Source organism: Patiria miniata, unplaced genomic scaffold (assembly GCF_015706575.1).
Source record: "Patiria miniata isolate m_02_andy unplaced genomic scaffold, ASM1570657v1 HiC_scaffold_17, whole genome shotgun sequence".
Lineage (NCBI taxonomy): Eukaryota > Metazoa > Echinodermata > Asteroidea > Valvatida > Asterinidae > Patiria > Patiria miniata.
In genome coordinates this window covers 8,744,042-8,765,981 of record NW_024037055.1, presented here as the reverse complement: position 1 = coordinate 8,765,981, position 21,940 = coordinate 8,744,042, and the positions used below count along the sequence as shown (strand labels likewise).

The window sequence follows — 21,940 nt, the reverse complement described above, 5'->3', positions numbered from 1 at the left end:
TAAACCGCATTAGCATTTTCTTATTAACATTGAAGCAGTGCTATCGGGGGCGATATTCAAAAACAGACGGGGAAAACGGTAATTATGATTATGACTACTATGCATTGGGACAAATAATTGTATTAAAATCGGGGCGGGGGCAATCGCGATCGGCGTTCCCCGTCCAATAAGGTTAACAAAGGGGCCATGTTGCCGTGACGTGGCCAATTCTAAGGTTATTAAGGATAATATATAGATTCCCAAATCTCGGTATAATGTGAATTTTTACTCAAAATCTAAATTAATGGAGACACAAAATACTTTGCATGCATATACATGTAATTCCAAATGTGTTTTTATTGATAAAGTGTTAAAGGCATTATTTGCTGTTCAGGAGCTTTGATCGTTACAATAATAACACAAATCAGTTTGAAGCAAAGTGGATATTACACTTTTAGAGAAATCCATGCTCAACATTTTGATCCCGAAACACGATTTCGTGCATAACACCGTTTAGTTCCCCAAATCAGTGAGTTGACCGATCGTTGGTAAACCGGGAATTAAATGCATACCCCTTTTTTTAAACGATAATGTAGCCTAATTATCCACTTATTCTCAGAAATTCGAAAAGAAAAAGAAGTGGAAATTAGCGCTCTTTTATCGATCTGTTGCACGTACATCCCCATCTTAACTCCATTTTTATGGGATAAGGTAGCAAAATGTCCAAACTGGCTAAGGTTAATAAGTCACATTGTTGAGTGAAGTAAATATTGAGTAAATAGCTGCTACAAACTTGCCGTACTTTGTGCTCGCTAACAACACTGGCAGTTGGGTGGTCCTTTTTTTGGAAAAATAACTGCATCGTAATTTATAGGAATGTAAATAGGGTCCATAAAAAGTAGAATTATCTGCAGGGGACACCCATGGAATTTGCTACAGTTCCTGGAAGAGTTTTGAAAAATAAGTGTGCCGACTTGCACCACCTTGGTCCGACATGAGAAGCAGGACTAGTGCATCAGAGTCTCAAGGTTAAAACAGAGTCAAAAGTGTCAGTCACTTTTGCCACCTATCCGACTTTCACAACACACTTGTAGAAGTTTAATTCTGTCCTAAATCTCAACACATATAATAACTTTTTTAAATTTTACTCCAGTGGATGGTTTCATAGAGACGATATCAGGGCAAGTCATCCAGGGAGCATCGTTGGCCCTTCTGTCACGACTCGGAATTGGCCCAGACGTTTTCAACGGTCGACAGTGTGTCAACCCTAACGGGCCTCAGTCTTATGGCAGTAAGTTTCTTCTTATTACCCAATAGACTTGATTTGGCATACAGTGCTGCCTGGATGTGAACCGTGCACCGTACAATCAAATGTTACAGTGTTACCTCATTTCATTCCAGATCGTCCGAGCATGCAGCTTCCTAGGATCCTGAACTCCCTGGCTCACTGTGGCATCCTGGACAAATGCTTTGGTATACAGTGCTGCCTGGATGTGAACATTGGACCATACAATCAAATGTTACAGTGTAACCTCATTTCATTCCAGATTGTCCCAATATGCAGCTTCCCAGTAACCTAACCTCCCTGGCTCACTGTGGCATCCTGAACACTTGCTTTGGCGTACAGTGCTGCCTTGATGTGAACCTTGGACCGCTGCATCACTCATTCAGTGCTTCTATGGTGATAGATCCATGCCTGGGCCAGCTGACCCTTCAGTTTGACAACTGGCAGTACAGTAAATCCCTCTCACACCTGGACTTTGATAGCAGTCACGAGATCACCATCGGAAACTTTGTTATGCTGAGGTGAACATATTTATGCTTGTTCTATTCGACATATCAAAATAAAGGCTCATTAGACATTTGAAAATGATACTAAAGTTATGTTATGACCCACGTGATGATCTGTCACCATAGGCAGATGTGCCACCACGGTCCACATGACAAAAAATAATATTAGCAATTTGTATTTTGGTTCACATTGCCTGTAAAGTGCGCTGCAGTTCCTCTTTGGACGTGGCAGAAAATTGTATTAATCGCCACGATGCAAAATGATTTCATTATATGAAACCTTTGTCGTTAAATGATATTTTGGAGGAACTTACTTTTATCTATTGGTTTGACAATACAGGTACACACTGGAGCTAACTGATGGTAACATTGCAACCAGTCTGTCCATAAATGCATGCATTGATGATCATTGCACTGGAAATATCATAGTCTTGGATGGTGCAGTCTCCCCTCTTCCTCTGTGCTACCCCAATGGGACTATCTCCTGGAACAGTAAACCAGGTACGGTTCTCTTTCAAAAATACGCTAATCTAGTTTGTATGTATCTACACAAAATGAGCACAGTGTCAAGTGATAACATGGCACGTTTTCGTTTGATAACTGTTAAGGAATAACGTACACCTCTCAACTGGGAGGTGCGGATGCTGGAGTTGAGGCTGTGGCTCAGGCTCTTGGGTTGCCGTCTCGTCTTGTTTCGGCCTCTTCTTGCCGTTCTGTGATCCAGCCTAGTCAGACCAGAGGTAAGTCGTACAGAGAGTAATATACAAATATAACATGGTTTGAGGGTGGACAGTCGATATTCGCTCCCCGAGGTATTGGAAGTTGACAAACTAGTTCCCGAGGCGAAGCCGAGGGAACTAGTTTGTCAACTTCCAATACCGAGGGGAGCTAATATCGACTGTCCATCCGAAATAAACCATGTTATATTTGTTTTACTATACCTCATACATATTCAATTGCCGAATTTTGTTTTATTATTATGCACCTAAAACAAAATTTGGAGAAACTTGTACAGCTCACCAAAAGATTCATCTTCAATTACTAGTTCGGTTCGTTTGCAATATAATACAGTCACTACAGTTGTAAATACAGTTGTTTGCAATGTGTACAACTTTCTTTTGTACAGGAGACATCTTTACACGGTCTATACATTTTCTCCAGTACGGCATCATTGAGCTCTGTAAATTAACATTTACGCGAACCGTGCAACCGGACCATGCATCTCTCCTGTGCGATGTTCGCGCGTGCGTACTGCACCCGTGCGACAGGTCCTCGATTGCTCTGTAAAGCCCATGCGTAGTAGACTGTCGCACGGGTAACCCATGCGACAGTCTACTACGCATGCGTATTTACAATGTGCGTGAATCCTCGCGCGCGCGTTTGGTAAACAGCAAGAATAACATCTGGCACGTGATGGTGAATTGACCAGTGAACATTCGGCTCTCGATCATGAATATGTATGAGGTATAGTAATATCAGTTGCCACTTTCACAAATATGGCTTAAATAACATTTCATCCTAGAATATTATCTTCTAATAATTGTTCGAAGAAGCAAATGTTTTGAAGAGGTCAAAGTTGCACGTCTCAAAATGAATATGAATATTTTCTGTTCAAGTCTTTTTTTCTAAACTGCGAGTTAAAATGGGTGTAACTTGCTTTAATTTTCATTTATACTGTACTGGCAAGTTCTGAGAAATGTTTGTGTTCTGTGACTGTACCATTCCAATCATATAGTTTCAAAATAGCACCAACAAAGTTACATCATGCAGTGAATACTACTCATGTTTTTGCTTTTCCTAGACTGTCCACACCTTCCCTCTCTGCCCATCCTTCCATCAGGGGGTGTATGTCACTATTCAGATACCTGCCTAGGGGTGGACTGTTGTCTAGCAGTAGACCTCGGCATCATCAGTCGCACCCTGAGGGCTTGGCTGATTGTAGACCCCTGTGATTTCAAACTGAGCGTTGGATTCGAGAACTGGAGTTACAATGTCACTTTTATCAGGTATGTGAGAACGTTTTTTTATGTGAGAGAAAGTTTAATTCATGTTTTGTCAATTAATATTTGTGATGATTGCTTAAACATAACATGTGAGGACACAGTGCCAGGAGACCGTCAATGGAGGTTAATTCTATTTTTTCCAAAATTTACTTTAATACTTAAACTCTGAATTTTCGAAGTTATAGGTGGGGCATGGCAACCAGTGAAAGACTGAGTGATGCGGTCTTGCTCACCTTCACCGTCGACAAGACCGCAGACAACCGGAACTTCCTCCTCTCCCTCTCCCTGCAACTCTGCGTCGCTGGAGTCTGTGCTCCTGACATTGTCATCCTTCAGGACTTCACAGCACCGATACCATTCTGTCACCCCAACGGCACTTTGGAGTGGGCACAAGAATTGGGTAAGCCCTGTCTTTCAACAAATAAAGGAATGAGATGGAACATTATTTTATTTGTTGAGTTTATTCAGCTTATTTGGGACAATATGTGTTAAGGTTATCAAATTGTATTTTTCGCAGATGGTGATATTGGAGATTACGCAAGTGGCCTCGTGGTAAACCGTCTCGGTGTCAGCGTTGATGTTCTCCTACCTCAACCGTGCAGAGGGCCACCAGAGCAAATCACACCATCAACCACCGGCAAGTTACTTTGTGCCAAACCTGTGTTCACTAGTTATGTGTTCACTCTTAACCCTTTAGAAAAAACTAATTTCATGTAAATGAATAGTTGACCCATTTTCATAACAGTCGGAAGGTCTGTTTTTACAAAGCAGAACTAAACTACAGTTGTGGATTTTTTATTAATTATTTGCGTCATGATATGACATAAAAAGTGGAAATCCAATCCAATTTTTGGTTATAACAGGCTGCAGCTCTCTTGCTCTGCCATCATCCGTCGGACCGTACTGCTCCCTGGACAAGTCATGTCTCGGGCTGGGTTGCTGCTTGAACCTTGACCTGGGCATAGTTCAGAGGTCCTTTTCTGTGTGGATGAAGCTGGACCCCTGCGCTCGCACTTTCTCGTTTGGCTTTGAGAAATGGACTCATGTAGAGATGCTAAGCATACAACTAATGCAAAGTAAGAAAGGCCTAGACATCAAGTATGCTTTTCATGACGAATTATATTTATTAATCCTTGATCTCCTCAGATCCGATTGGAACTAAATATTGACATCAAAGGGATAGATATGTACAAGTAATCTATAGGGTGATTATTTCCGTAGTGATTATGGGTAGACCTTACTAAAAGAAATACCGGCGATAATTTATGGGGTCACAGTCTAAATAAGGGAGTGTGTGTATTGATTTAGATTATTTAGAAAATCTGTCTGGTGACAGTTTTATGTAGAAGTACTGAACACGATCAATCCCCGTGCATGACCGGTGAAAACGGCATGTTTCACTTGAAGTGGCGGAGCGAGATATTTTCTTCACATTTTTTCCCCGAAATTTCAATTTGTGGGATATCTGTGAAACAGAGAGGAAACTGGGGTTTGAGAAACGTCCTTTAAATGACTGATGGGTTTAGAGACGTCCACATACAGCGCGCAGAAAGAAAAAAAAACACTCAGCGCACTAAAAACGGAGGGTAGCCGATTTGTGGCTTCCCCTCCCTTTTCCCCACCCCTTTTTTGTCATAGGGGTTCTTACCTGGAAGAAGCCCCGTCCCCCTCCCCCGTCGCTTTTTGCCACTGTTCATTTGTGTTTGAAACCGTTTGAAGTAATGTTTTATTAATATTTCTTTTGTAATTATTTCTATTATTAATCCTTGATCTCCTCAGCTCATTCCTTCGAGAAAAATCTGGGGGTTTTGAAAATAAGGTAAGTCATACATAATTATAATCGTGATTGGTACTGAAGTGCCAAGAGGCAAGCTGTCAGCTTTGAACACCAGATGCCGTTCACAACATTTTTTTAGAAAGTAATTAGCATCTGGGATAATACAACTTGGATCGTCCGAGATAAAGCATTCATTAAAAATTAATGCACAACAGGTCTGTAAAAGAGCTACCTCGACGATGACTGCCATATAACGGGTGTCTTACACGAGTGGGCAAGGGTAACATAACAACACATTTTAAATTCAGCTTTACTGATTACTGATTGATAATAAGAAATAAAAGAGTCCCACAACTCGGTCAAAATTTCCCTCGTGGTAATTCCTGGCTTCCATCACCGGCCGTTGGAAACCGGGCGGCCGGTAGATCGGCTGCCAAGTTTAATCCTCTTTGGGACTCTGGCAGAGGCAAGCACCCACTTTGGAGATCCTTTGTGTTCATGTTTGATTATAGCGGGTCACCGGTCCCAAATCTGGGACCCAACAATGAGTTGTGTTTAACCTGCTTAATTCTCCACTGGTCAACAAAGGGCCTACAGTGCTTGTCTTCAAATAACTTGTCAGGATGCTAGAATTGCTTGTTCACGCCATGTTTACACCATATACACTAATCTGCTTAGAGCCCTTTGTTGAACTATGGAGGCTTGCAGCCCGCATACCAGTTCGCTTGAGTTACTTTGAAGTTCCGACGTTCCGACGTTCTGAAGTTCCGAGATGGGCGAAAATACTGGCCGAGAATCATACTGGCCTCAATTGAAGGGCCGGCCTGGGCTGACCGGTTAAGCAACTGGCCGGTGATGGAAGCCGAGCCTAAAAAAATGTCGCCATGACGAGGTACTTGTCAATGAACACACAAAGTGAGAAAACCGCTCAGTACCTGAGGTAAAATAATCGTAATTTAATGATAACTGAATATAAGAAACATCACGTTACAGTTTAGCTTTACCTGTATAGGTACCTCCTGGAACATCCCCACATTACTATCTATGACGTGGATCTAGATATCAGCTTATGCTGGCAGGGTGTGTGTGATGAACCCATCGTCATTCTCAGAGATGCAATGTTCTCAGGATCACATTGTGATGATCAGCAAGGCGGAGGCAGCAGCACAAGGAGGAAGAGAAGAAGTGTGGGGGACCTGTGAGTGGAAACAAATATAATTCTTGTTATAATACCTATTTTATATATCTACTTATATGCCTTACATCAGCAAAACTGGCTAAATTTTCTTACTGCTTATATGAAACTGATGAACATTTTTGATTTTAATATTGTTTGGTATTTATTATATCTGATTATGGGAGGGGTGGGTGCAACTGGAGTGCTGGGGCGGCGCTTCATCAGCGGCCTAGGGCTTCCATATACGTTTCCCTACTTCCACTGTACAATATTCACTGGCTCATTGTACAAGTCAACTTCCCAATTTCAAGTGCATATAAATGTCATTCTAACTGCGGATGTCTTTTTGAAAGTGCTAGTGAATCTGCCGAGGGAATGGACAGCATGAATGATGTGACAACTAACACTATAGACAAGGCCAGGGCCTACTTTAAGACCATTCTAAGTGAAAACTCCACCTCGTATTCAGCAGAGGCTAACGCCATCACAAAGCTGCAGCCGGAGAAGGTGGTCAAGCCCAGTGAGTTACAGTCTGTTGTTTTTTTTTTTTGGGGGGGGGGGTTGAAGCGAATTTTGAATGAACCCACACAAGTTTATTTGTATAACAACATACATGATTCCGTTCCGGTGCCCCTGCTCCCACGATTTGATCCTTAGCGTACAGCAACCTATAAAATTGTCAGTTTCCCTTTGCTCGATAAAGGAGGCTATTAGATAAGCACATTTACAAAATACAAATGGTAAATCACACAGTTCGTCATACTGGTTATTTCATGCATTTAATAAGGAAATGGAAGTACAAGCAGTTTATAGAAATGGATTAAGTATTTTGTATTTCTTATCATAGGGTTAGCTGAATCAGGCACAGCAAGCCGTCGCTCCATGGGTCTACTCGTCTTCGGTAATGAAGATGGCACTCCATCTACTATGAGGAGAAGGAGAAGGGACATGTCACTGTCAGCGAATATAGGTAATGCTAAAAAAATGAGGAAATCAGTGAGAAATGAGCAGGGCCGAGAATTTTCATATTACCTACACTCTGAAAACTATCGGGTCAGAGTGTCCTGACTCTTTTCCGGGTCAAAATGATACTTTTGGGGGCAAAATTACACTTTTTCCGGGTCTACATGACATTTTTTCCAGTTAAAATGACACTTTTCCCTGTCAAAATGACATTCTGCCCGGTCAAAATGACATTTTTCCCGGTCAAAGAGACACTTTTCCAGGTCCAAATGACACTTTTTCTGGTCAAAATGACACTTTCCCCTGTCAAAATGACACTTTTCCAGGTCAAACTTTTTCTGGTTTAAATGATACTTTCCGGTCTAAATGACACCTTTTCGTGTCAAAATGACACTTTTTTTCTTGGTCAAAATGTCAATGCTCTGACTCATTCCTAGGTCATTTTGACCTGTTAAAGTATTGGCCAAAAAAAAAACCATTTCCGGCTCAAAGCTGACCCGGGAATGTTTACATTCCTTGTGTTGTTTTAAGGGAAAGACAGTTTGTTTGGACTCAGACTTACACCAGGCGCGGATTCGGGCACATGGCAGGGAGATTCCATCATTGGAGGAGGACTAACACGTATGTACTGATATGTAAATATTTAGGAGATATGAAAAAAAAGTCAACTGAAGAATGTCTGAGCTGTCCACTCCAAGTTAATTTTCATTTTGCTTTAATAAAATGTTTATTTTAAAATGTTTAATAAATGTTGTCTTTCATACTTGCATTACAATCTTTGGAGTAAAGCCTATAAATAGTGCAATGTCCAACGGATATAAAAAAGTAAACGTTTTTTGCTACAAATTAGTTGGCAAATCGGCCATAAAAGTACATGTTCATCGTTCTCATTATCTGGGGCCAGTATTATTCAAGGACCGGTAAATAAACTTCATCGTTTAATTTTTGAGAAGCGTCGTACATGTTCTATTGGGTTTTTAAATAAAATGTGATGTTATAATCCAAAGTAATGTATAATGTTGGAATTACCAGACTTCTTAACAGTACTCGGTGGTATCAATTTTGGCAACGGAGTGTTAATGTTGTTGCACCATTGACTCACATTAGAGAAAGGTCTTGATGCTCTTGGAGGACGTATCGCCAATATGACCATCGGTGAGTTAGAAGCAATGCTGGATCTTCAGAATATCGACCCGTTCACCGTGGGTCAGTTGAGTAAGGACCTACGGGCTGTGTTCAGGACTTTCGTGAGTCAATTTTTATGTTTTTGTCGTCTGTACAGCGCGTCCCAAAGTACCCGCATCATTTTTTTTTGCGAGGCCCTAACGACGCCGCTGGAACAACTACCGCCGCCGCAGAAACACTTACCGTTATTATTTGTATATCATTCTACAGCTTGCAATCGTAGCTTTATCCTTGGTAAGAATTGGTCAGATTTTAAAATTGTTTTGAAATGATTCGTATTCAATTAAAGGTTTGTCAGAAACGAAGTCTGACTCAACCGATTTCAAGGAAATCAATCATGCACATATTTTCTAATGTTGAAATGGTTCATCATGTTTATGACATGACGATTTCGTTGCCTTTTACTTTATGTGTTTTCTATTCTTTTTGATCCACGTAGACTACACCTTAAATGATTTCACAATATTGTTCTTCGTTTTATTTTCAAATTTGATATGCACGTGCAAGTATGTGCCTACTCAAAATGCGCTCTAAAAGTGTGACTCAGTTTGCACCTGATGTACCGTATCATCACTTTTTACTTGAAATCGGTTGAGTATGTTTTCGACATGCATTTATTTGAACGTGAATAATTTTAAAACTTTTTTAAATATCAAACCAATACTCACCAGGAATAAAGTTCAGATTTCGCCAGTTTAAATTCCAAGCTGTAAAATGGCATGAAAATAATGGCGGTACGTGTTTCCGCGCCGACGCTAGAGCCTAGAGGAAAAAAGAAAAGTGTATTTTTGGACACGCTGTATAGCATCACAGTTCGATGAGGAAGATAATTAGCTCAACGAATTGCTTGCACATAAATGTCACTTACTCAGACTTCAGTTGTTAACCACTTTTTAAACTTTGAATCTTTATATAACATTTACTTTTTCTTTGAAGATTGACGAGTTCATTGACGTCATCATCAGTGGCAAGGGTGGGGACATCTTCAAGCAGTTTGACATTGTCTTAAGTGGAACGATCCCTTTCCCAAGGATACATGCTAAGTTTTTGGATAAAGGGTGGGAAATGCTAGTTGGTGGATTCATCACTCTTGGGTTCAGTAAGTAATGACAAACCTTTCCTGTCAGTGTTCCAAGGCCATTATTTATGCCGTTTCATCGAGTGCTTCACTCTTTGTTTATTATAGCCGGCCACGAGTGCCAAAACAATGAGCTTTTTTTCACAGTGTGTTTTCTAATTGCTCCCTTAGGGGGCCGTGGTTGTGTTGTAGTGACGTAGCCGAGAGGGCATTGATGCCCCCACCTTCCACACATTCACTCACCCAGGCAGTCGTGTTTTACTATACTCACGATGACCTGCCGCTTTCCTTCTTTTGTTCCCTTTTGTTTGTACTTGGTAACTTTTTTCTTTGACAGCCCCCAAAAGGTTTTTACACGAAATTCTCCTGAGGACTAGTGTCCAGGGCCTCCGGGCCCATTGTTATCGCACACACCCCATTGTCCCAAGTCCTCAGTTGTACAGGATAACCTGTACATATTTGTAAACACCGGCAATCGTGGACCCCTATTGTCCCTAATCATCATTTCTTTGTTTGTACTTTAAATTTCTAGCATAAACTGTCATTGGTTTTGTACCCCAAGTTCATTAGTGGACTATCGGTCAATCGTAGACGTATTGTTTGTGCCCTTACCCTTTTGTCCTAGGTCGACAATTGCCGGTGTTTACATACTCACACAACTTCCCAGTTTCCCCAAGTGTCCTGTCCCACACCAAAATACCAACATTTTCCCCGCCCAGTAGAATATAGATTACTTAATTTAAACTCGTTTTAATTCCCTTCACGGAATTAAACAGCTTCTCAAGCTAACGAGCTCCCCACGCGCTAAATAACATCATCCGCTTGTTGAATTCGTAGCAACCGGCTTTGCATTCACATTTGGTGCTCCCAATTAATCGTTGTGTCCCTGCCCTCGGCGACAAACACAAATCATCCCATTGGTCATCATGGGCCACGAGAAGTGCTACAGATACTCTATCCAGTACCGATAATTCTACAAATGTGAAATAAGGTCAGGGTGAAGAATGTTTAAAGTAAATATCTAAAGTGTCTGCTAGGTTTTGCACACCGGCAAGTATTTTTTTCTTGTTAAAGTTTTCTTAACTGTTTCCAGACGTTAGCGCTGGGGGTTTCTTCGACCTGGAGATACCAGTACATGTTGGCATCGTTTCCATGAAAACCACGGTACGATTAATATACATGTACCTAATATTTCCTATAAGGGTTTATTTCAACTCTGTTTGGCATGACCGATAAAAAGCAACGCAGAGCTACCGAGGTAACTACCTCAAACCAGTTGAATAAACCAGAACCAGTTATTAACTGCAAATTAATGTAGTGTGTCTGTGTTCATGGTACCTTCGTTTAGTATTTGGACTAGACAATTAGTAAATTTCTAAGCTCTACACAATAATAATAAACACTAATAAAGATTAAAAAAACTTCAACCAGTTCAATCAGTTGAAACCAGATTTACAGGTTCTTTACGCTTTAAAGTTATAGCAGTTCAAATCCAGATCAAATCCAGGTATACGAGTTAAAAACCAGTTCTGCAACTTAAAATCAGTGATATTATGTCAACACCAGCTACCAATTTCCAGTACAAACAGGTACCAGTTGAAATTCATTGAAACCAGTTGATCTGGTCTAAACTGAATTTTTAACCATTATGATATTAAGTAATTCACTTGAGGAGTTTGAATTTGTTGTAGGGAGGTATAACACCAACTGTTGGCGCGTATGCAAGGGCCGGTGTTTCTATTGGATTCGTGTTGTATGGTGAGCTCGAGCTGATCGCCGATGTGCTCCGCACTAGCTTTCCTATTGTAGCTGAGATCACGTTCTCCAAGTTCCCACTTGATGTTGGGTAAGTAAACTGGATCGGGGCGCACAGAAATAGACCATGCAAGATCAACCAAGGTATACCAAAATAAAATTATTTTTTGATATTCCTGTTGGTCTCCAAGGCACGTACCGAGTTTTTGAGAGAATTTGTGTAAGAATAGGCATACACATTTATTTTAAATACTAACGTGATGACTTTGTCAAATTGGAATAACTAAAGAAGTAATCTTCTCCTCTCTTCAGTCATTCACAGGAAATCCCGAATTTAAGATGACACTTACTACAGGCTAAAATTAGCATCGTAGTACAGGCATTATGTGCCATGACCTTGAACAAATTGCAACAGATATGCTTTCACTTGTTTTGATACCATGAAGGTATATCCTCGATGGCATATCAGGGGAAGTCCTGAAAACGGGGGAATCAATTTCCCCATGTTTCAGACCCTTTTATGGCCGGGTTTCATATGGACCAAGATGGGGAACATTGTATCCAATGTCCTAATTCCCATAACTGTAGACCGATTTTCCTACAATTTTGCAGAAACGTTGGTTGGCTGAATTGCTATAACATGACATCATTTGGTTGCGCTGCAGGAACCACAAGAGGGCGCTTTGCAAGATATTTTCTATGTTTTAGTCAAAACAGTATTTTAACATAATTTCACATTTTTTTCCTTTTGAACGCTTTCATATTTGGTTCAAATTTCTTTTCCGCATAGTGACGGAAATGTCATTCTTTTTGTTCATACATGGCATAGTCCTTATGGCAAAGTATAGAATAATCAAGGATCTTCATTTAATCTCATGCATGCCAAATTAAGTGACCATTCTTTCCGGTCCAAACAGGAAGTGCCTTATAATTTAGAGCGTTAGAGCGAATGTTAGAGCGCCCTCTAGCGGCAGGTTCAAATATTTGAAAATGAATAATCGGTTGATGTGTGTGGCGAAGTTTGCGGTAATCTCTTCAAAATTAATATAGGCCTATATGATGAACTTAATACAGACAAGACCTGTGCACGATAAAAAAAAAATGATGACGTCATCAGACCGGAAGGTATAATAAAAATATCTCTTTTCCAATGAAAATTCATGGAGAATCAAATCTGAGAGATATAACCTTGATTTGAGCTTTAAATTTCAATTAAATGGTAGTTCTCAAACTTCCGGGTGTTTCTTGGCAAGAGCGAACTTGGACATGCCCTGCAGCTCCCTTGAAATTTCACAATCGCCACCCCTACGCTTGAAATCGTTCATTGCACAGCACCGAAGCAGATTGTATTGTGTGTGTAAGATCAAGAGGAATTCCCAAGCACTGACATACTGTGGTGAATATTGTTTTAACGGGAGTAGAATCCCTATAGACATGGTACACGTCTTTCCGGCCTTCACTTTTGGAATTCATCTTTGTCATACGTCATTCAAAGCTAACATAGGCAAGATCCTTATAGCTTAGATCCGAAGACTGCCGTCATGATGATGTCATCATGTGTCATGTGATGTCACGTTAAAGATTAATAGATTTAACTTTTGAAAATCAATATAAAATCCACCGTGAGAGACCTTAACTTTAATTTTTTGCAGGAATTGCCAAATCACGTGACCCTTCCTTCTGATCCCAACCAGAAGTGCCTTATAATTTGAAAGTGGAAAAACATGCGAACTTTCTTTCAAAGATTTCAGTCTCTGGCTAGGTTGTATTTTACAAGCAAATCACCGGTGACGTCATAAAATGTGAGATCACCCTCTAGCGCAGGTTGAAAAATGTCAAAAATGAATTTTCAGTGGAGTAACTGTAAGTCATTGAAACAGTCATATTACTCATAAGTAGTATAGGAGGAGCCTAATCCGCACCTATTCGCCTCATTTTTGTGGCGAATGTGGCGGTGGCGAGAGGTAAAAATGAGTGAAATGGGAGGAATTTGTGGCGGAGTAAATTTGGGGTGCCAAAAAACTTGACTCGGAAGTGATATGCACGGTGTACCGTATGTTGAAAAATTCAATAATGGCTCATGCGAGTAGCGGGACCGGTCATTGTGTGCAGCTTAAGAGAAAATCGATGTAATCCTCTTACACCGTCTGCGGAGAGCTATTGTGCAGTGGAAACGTCTAGATGGGGTCCAGCCTCCTGCATAAGTTTGCAATGTTGTTTGTATGTATGTTGTTTGCGCTGTGTTTGGTCTTTGGACATGAATAACTACCTTTCTTTGTCGTGATATATTTTATTTTGTTTGTTTGTTTGTTTGTTTGTTGTTTGCGTTCTTGCTTGTTCTTGGGACATGAAAGACTACAATGTCTGTATCATTTCATTGGTGTTTATTGGTGTTTATCTCTCTCGTAAAGTTCATTCAAGAAATGCGGTGCAAAGATCTTAATTATACCGTTGTAACGGAGGTATAATGCAAATCTAGACGGAACAATCATGGAAAGGGAAAGAAACAAATTAAGTAAATTAAGTAATGCGAGAAACAGAAATACATTAAGTTAAGACTGCGAAGTTGAATGTCTGAAGTAGTAGTATAGTCTAAGCATTTTACCTTGTTTTTATGAGGAGGATCATGATCCTCATCGAGGATCATATCGGTAACCCCGACGAGGATCACAAAACGGGGTGTGTCTGTGGCGTAGCAACGTGATGGATCGATGAATAAATCGATCGTGGGGATTAGCGCTGAATGAATATTATTGTTAAAAGACAATGGAGCGAAAGAGGAGGACTTCAACACAAACCGTAACTAAATATCCAAAAATTAGAAAAAGTACACCCCTAACAAACACGGTCAGCCATTAACAAGCTTACAACATAATGTAAAATCAAACGCGCACACTTTTCAAACGCATCTAAAAACGTATCTAAAAACGTAACTAGAACAGTCATCCATCTGCAAACACAAAAGGACTGAAACAAAACGTTAAAAGCCACGTGTATCAAAACGATATCCTTAACAAACAAACAAACAAACACCCCAAGAAAGAAGAGAAAATACTGAAGTAGCCCACAAGACGTACTGGACGCTTCACCACAAACCGTAACTAAATATCAACAAAATTAGAACACGGCCACCCCGAACAAACACGGTCAGCCATTAACAAGCTTACAACATAATGTAAAATCAAACGCGCACACTTTTCAAACGAATCTAAAAATGTACACCCATTGGCAATTAATTCGGGTTAAGTTCGCAGATAATTAACATATGATGAAATAGCCAGCAAATATCGTTTAATCTGTAGCTATATTAGTCAGTCTGCCCTTTAGTTAGAACAACAACAACAACCAGAATAATACTAAAGAAGGTACTTTACCATCCCGCCCAAACACATTAAACGCGTATTTGCTCATCAACTCTTGCGAATGAATCGTACTCTGTTGTTTGTTCATTACATTACTTTAAAATACAAAATAGGCTACCTTAGTTCTTATAGATCTTCCGTGTAAGTTAGGACCATAGCATATATGGGGACGACATAATACCGTCAAAATTCAAGTTGCCGATTGCCGTCGTATTCGCGCATCATCCACCTACAAAACGTGTCCGAGCTAGTATCACAATGGCCTTTGTATTTGGATGGGGAATCCCTATGACGTCACAGTGATGAGTCATCGATGGACGACAAACAGGCTGACCAGTCCAGACTTGTCCGGTCGTCAAGTCCGAATTCGCGGAGTTTTTAAATACATGTACATGTACATGTATCTCCATACACACACGATCAGCGGTATGAACCATTTCATCGTCAGGTAAATGTTTGGTGTGCATCGGCAAGGTGAATGAATGCAGTTTATATATGCAGTTAGTTTTGATTTCATCACGACGATCGACTTAATATCCTACACAAATTCAAGGTAAGTTTATGTCTCACGATATAATTATTATCATCAACTTTTTTTCTCTCTCTCTCTTTTTTTTGGGGGGGGGGGGCAGTCCTTTGTTAATGATTTTGCAAAGTCGGCGTGATACATTGCACATGGTAACATTTTGTTGGAATCGTTTGGGTGATAATTGTCCAAAACAATTTTATTTTTTCTTTTATTACCTCAGGGTCGGCCCATATCTTCTCGATACAGTTTTACACGGTACGAACTGTACTGTTTTCTTTTCTACCAAAGGCGTGACAGTAAACTATTATTTTAAAAATTACAATAGTCTTTCTTAAACTACTAGTCTTCAGTCATCACTGTGTTTAATCACCGATAGTCTTCCTCAAGATCTTGGAACAGTCTCTTTCCTTGCTCTTTTCATGCTCTTTTGCTCCTTTCTTGCTCAATGTTCTGATATGAGCAAGACAGCTAGGAGCAAAGAAGAAGCAAGAAAAAAGCAAGGAAAGAGCAAAAGAGCATGAAAAGAGCAAGAAAAGAGCAAGGAAAGAGCAAGAAAAGAGCAAGGAAAGAGCAAGAAAAGAGCAAGAAAAGAGCAAGAACAGAGCAAGAAAAGAGCAAGAACAGAGCAAGAAAAGAGCAAGAAACGATCACGAATAGAGCAAAAGAGCAAGAAAAGAGCAAACATGAAACAAAGGAGCTACATATCAAATGTTTTCATCCGTTTCTTGCCATTCAGAGATTTCCTTCAAAGACTCAACATGAATGCTATTTCTGCAGTCAAATCCAATGCTTGTCACAAGTGTGACAAGAGCTTTGGACGGGTCAGCCTGTTTGTCGTCCATCGATGACTCATCACTGTGACGTCATAGGGATTCCCCATCCAAATACAAAGGCCATTGTGATACTAGCTCGGACGTACGATTCATTCGCAAGAGTTGATGAGCAAATACGCGTTTAATGTGTTTGGGCGGGATGGTAAAGTACCTTCTTTAGTATTATTCTGGTTGTTGTTGTTGTTCTAACTAAAGGGCAGACTGACTAATATAGCTACAGATTAAACGATATTTGCTGGCTATTTCATCATATGTTAATTATCTGCGAACTTAACCCGAAATAATTGCCAATGGGTGTACATTTAATTATTTCAGCATTCTTTTTACTTTTCCTTTTTTTATATATATATTTAAATTGTTTTTGTTTTCTTTGATTTATTTTTTTTTTTAATTTGTATCTTTATTTATTATTATTATCACTATTATTGTTATAATAATCATTTGTTTTCTATTACTAATATTGTACTTTATAAATTAAGCATTGATTCTAATGTATATGCTTGCAGTGGTTATGAATAAAATATTTGAAAACTGTATATCGCCCGTTGACCACTTAAGGAATGTTCTGGTGAGTTCCGGTTGGTTTTAGGCACCCCGAGTCGTCTTTTATTAAGTTGTGTGTATGTTTATTGTTAAAGGATATAATGCTTATATACGTGGCTTTTAATTTTAAGTTTCAGTCCTTTTGTGTTTGCAGATGGATGACTGTTCTAGTTACGTTTTTAGATTCGTTTGAAAAGTGTGCGCGTTTGATTTTACATTATGTTGTAAGCTTGTTAATGGCTGACCGTGTTTGTTCGGGGTGTACTTTTCTAATTTTTGGATATTTAGTTACGGTTTGTGGTGAAGCGTCCAGTACGTCTTGTGGGCTACTTCAGTATTTTCTCTTGTTTCTTGGGGTGTTTGTTTGTTTGTTTGTTAAGGATATCGTTTTTATACACTTGGCTTTTAACGTTTTGTTTCAGTCCTTTTGTGTTTGCAGTAGGATAATTGTTTAGTTAGGTTTTTAGATTCGGACGTTGTGATGAAAGCTTGTTTTGATATTATTTAACGTGGCCGTGTTATTTCTGCACTTTTCTCTGTTTTGATATTAAGTCACGGTTTGTGTTTAAGCGTCTATTACATTTTGTGGGCTACTGCAATATTATTTTTTTATCTAATACCCTGCTTTTGTTTTGTTTTGCGAAATATATTCATGGTATACGTAAACATTTATGAAAACAATGTTCGATTCAAGAAAGTATGCCGAGAAACTGTATTCACGGATTTTTGCCTTCATCCATAACTTGAGTTAACATATTCTTTTGACTTCATTGACGCACATCCATTCAAACATGCGCCCGTTGTCTCCATCTTCTTTCGCTGAGTTTCATTTTTGTCCTCCTCTTTCGCTCCATTGTCTTTTAACAATAATATTCATTCAGCGCTAATCCACACGATAGATTTATCCATCGATCCATCATGTCGCTACGCCACAGACACACCCCGTTTTATGATCCTCGTCGGGGTTACCGATATGATCCACCTCATAAAAACGAGGTAAAATGCTCAGACTACACTACTACTTCAGACAGTCAACTTCGCAGTCTTAACTTAATGTATTTCTGTTTCTCGCATTACTTAATTTACTTAATTTGTTTCTTTCCCTTTCCATGATCATTCCGTCTAGATTTGCATTATACCTCCGCTACAACGGTATAATTAAGATCTTTGCACCGCATTTCTTGAATGAACATTAAGAGAGAGATAAACACCAATAAACACCAAATGAAATGATACAGACATTGTAGTCTTTCATGTCCCAAGAACAAGCAAGAACGCAAACAACAAACAAACAAACAAACAAACAAAATAAAATATATCACGACAAAGAAAGGTAGTTATTCATGTCCAAAGACCAAACACAGTGCAAACAACATACATACAAACAACTTTGCAAACTTATGCAGGAGGCTGGACCCCATCTAGACCTTTCCACTGCACAATAGCTCTCCGCTTACTTACCGCAGACGGTGTAAGAGGTATACATCGATTTTCTCTTAAGCTGCACACAATGACCGGTCCCGCTACTCCCATGAGCCATTATTGATTTTTTTCACCATGCGGTACACCGTGCATATCACTTCCGAGTCAAGTTTTTTGGTACCCCAAATTTACTCCGCCACAAATTCCTCCCATTTCACTCATTTTTACCTCTCGCCACCGCCACATTCGCCACAAAAATGAGGCGAATAGGGGCGGATTAGGCTCCTCCTATACTACTCTCATACTTGTTCGAATGAGTAAGTGCTCCGAAGATAAGTCTCATTTAAAGACTTACCATTTAACATTGCATTCAAGTCATGGAACTATGTTGGTGCATATAATTGATATTAACTAATATCTAGATCTCACCCAAACATAAATTCATAAAAACATAAGCTCATACAAAACCATCATACGGTAAATTCCTGTGTCCTGTTTATTGAACAGACATAGCTCTGTATTGTTTTTGCTTGGTTTTTTTTTTTTTTTTTTCAAGCATAATTTGTCTCATGATTTTGTCCCTTTTTCAACAAGAAAGGACGCTGGAAAAGTACCCTGGAAAATGACACCAAATGAAACAATTTTAATGTGGCTCTAAACAACACTTTGGCAGCCATATTGCATGCTACCCACAACAATGTATTATTTCCATGTTCAGCTAATGTAATCTCTGTTTAATTTATTGCACTATGGATAATAATCAAAACCTGTCTTTTCTATCATTTTCTATGACAGATCACTGTGAAGCAATATATACACCCCACATCAGGGTTACTCAGTGTGTACATTGAAAGTCCTCCTTTCCTAGGCTTATCCTGCTTGTCCAGTCCTAGAGATGAACATCAGCGTAACATAATGCATAAGACTAAAGAGGTCAACGTGGTCAAAATACAAAAGTGCTACTTTTCAGGTCCAAGACCCCTACCCTCAACCTGTGGGGCACTTTGGACAATTTTTATTTGCAATCAGTCAACACCGTCAAAGTCAGGTTTGAAATTGTGTGTGTAGTGCAAACTTAGGACTATGGGAGTCCTATGGGTGCACATCGGCGTATCGGAGGGGGGGTGCAGGCCCCTGTGGTTGAAATCCCGGATATGGCGCTAATGGTGCATATAACCTCTCACATTTTGTTACATATAAACCGAATTCCTCAGCCCTTTTAAAACCAAAAAACTCACAATAAAACGTAGTCAAAGCAAGCCGCCAATGTGAATGCCGATTGCGTAAAAGTGCCCTTTAAAAAACCGTTGTTTCAAACACAGGTCCAGGTCGCATTTAAAGCATGACTACTTTGTAATGAAATGGTAAAGGTTGAAAATAAATCGCTGCACATCGCAATCGACTTCTTATTTCTGCAATTATTCGTGACTGCCAATTTATAATAATGAGCTATTCTACGTATTAAAATGGGTATGTTATACAGTGTATTCTTATCAAAAGAAGAAAGCCGAAATGCTCAAAAACACTTTTATGCTTAGGTGATACCTGCTGAATTTCAAGAACTCTCCCGCCCCCGGAGAATCCTCCACTGAGTTTAGTTTGTTGCAGTTTTGTTTAAGGATGGCCCCCTAATTTATGATAAAATGCCTGTAATGTAGTCGCTATGCATTCACGGAAGTCCCTGGTCGAAGCGCGTGGAAGCTTGTTGTGAGTAGTAGATGTAGCGTAAATGAGGCCTTGTGGAGGAGGGAATTTGTATTTGTTTAATGCTGAGGGGAAAGAGGAGAAGTGTAAGAGAGGGACGGGGTCCCAAATGTTGTACGCTGGAGGTAGTTGTTAATTGGGAATAAGTTATTTGAATACGTATTTATGAATATGACGTCACAAAATATCACATACGCAAAACAGTTAAATTTTTTTTGAGTTTTTAGAGGAAAGATGACGTCACAGTGACTTCCAAGTTACGTCACGGGGTTATTAATTTCGGACGGAACTGTGCATGGGCATATGGTTCAGCATTAAACCAATACAAACTCCCCCTCCACACAATACAAGCCCTCATTTACGCCACATCCACTGACTGACGTGGAGCAGTAGTATATTAAGACAGTTGGATTTTACATATACCCTTACTGTTTTTCACTTTTTCAGATTAAAGATGGATGTGGAAATGATCCCCCTGATAATCCGTCTACGAGCTTTGGTGACATTGAAAATACCTCTTCTAGATTTTCCGGGAAAAGCTACACTATTCAAAAATGACATTTGGCGCTATCAGGTTCCGACGATGCGATCAAACATATTTGATATTCACAACAAGGACCCTGACAAGTCACCTCCGGAGATTGAAAATTACTCAACACCAGTGGTAAACCATTAAATTTTTCGCATTTTAATGTTATCAAAGGACATCTTAAGTTGTTCAACGTTTTCTTTTAAAAGATATGCCATATGTTCATATCAACTGATGCCACCGACTGATATAAATCTTTTGCTACATCTACATTTTATGCTACTGTATGGTCTTTCACATATGAACCTAATGAGACTTAGACATTCTGCTGCTGCAAGCCTATATAACGCTCAAGCCTATATAAGCTGAAAATAAGACAATTTCTTTTTTCTTAAATAAGACGCTCTTCTTTGCACTGCATCTGTAACTACAAACCATTCAAAACACAGACACCGTAACCGTCATTTACCGTTGTTTTTAAAAAAAGTAGAAAAGACAGACAAACCATATGTCTATATGCCTTGAATTCAGTGCACAAGATTATTGCATGTTGGTGTTAAAGCGCCCCATTTTCTCTGTAAGCAGATATTAAGGTGTTTGGGATTACCTTTTGTTCCATATAATTTATACTCCATTCCAGCCCTATATCATGCCAGCAGTGTTAATATTCTGTAACACACCGACTTGGGGGCTGATGCATGTACACATGAGCCTCTTGCTCTTGTTTATGTCTTTAAACAACAACAATTATCAATGTCAACATATACATGCTCAGGTCAGATCTTTTTTGTTACAATGTGCGGCGAATTTTGACAATACTCGTAATTCGATATTCTTGTCATATCACTTATTTAGTAATCCAAAAATGTTAGGTTCACCTAGAGGAAAATAAATGTTTTCCTATTTCCTATTTTGTAAGTTCGCCAATGATGATGCCATGTGTAACATATAAATACTAATAGAGATTTTGAAATGTCTTCGTTTTGTTGGTTTCATGAAGATTGGGCACGCTAAGCGTAGCGTAACAGGCAGAAGTGTGTGTGGTGTGGAGCAGGTCCCCGGATTAGACTACACAGAGCCAGCCTTCCAGCTTGAGATTGCAGCAGCCGATGACAAGAGCTTGGTGACGTTCTTCTATCAGGTCGGGACAGCTCCTGGAGGAAGCGATGTAGTCTCTAAGACAGAGTTTGGAGGACCCTCGGTCATTATTCCTCAAGTACGAAAATAACGCAGTTTTGTGCTCATTCTTTCACGGGTCTCAAATTTTGATTATTTGGCCAGATTAATGATGAATAATTATCAGAAGGAGT

At 39.6% G+C, this 21,940-nt stretch overlaps 1 protein-coding gene across 1 annotated transcript in view; it reads left to right on the top strand.

Annotated features, from left to right (window-relative positions):
• LOC119724011 overlaps positions 1–21,940 on the top strand; it is a 106,519-nt gene that overhangs the window by 29,632 nt on the left and 54,947 nt on the right. Inside the window, 19 exon segments of the mRNA XM_038194932.1 lie at positions 1,133–1,270; positions 1,527–1,785; positions 2,111–2,271; positions 2,379–2,510; positions 3,572–3,776; positions 3,953–4,173; positions 4,291–4,410; positions 4,637–4,849; positions 5,553–5,592; positions 6,563–6,748; positions 7,081–7,247; positions 7,575–7,697; positions 8,222–8,311; positions 8,798–8,937; positions 9,812–9,974; positions 11,047–11,117; positions 11,645–11,799; positions 20,549–20,765; positions 21,631–21,846. Of these exon segments, the coding sequence (XP_038050860.1) occupies positions 1,133–1,270; positions 1,527–1,785; positions 2,111–2,271; positions 2,379–2,510; positions 3,572–3,776; positions 3,953–4,173; positions 4,291–4,410; positions 4,637–4,849; positions 5,553–5,592; positions 6,563–6,748; positions 7,081–7,247; positions 7,575–7,697; positions 8,222–8,311; positions 8,798–8,937; positions 9,812–9,974; positions 11,047–11,117; positions 11,645–11,799; positions 20,549–20,765; positions 21,631–21,846 (3,017 nt within the window).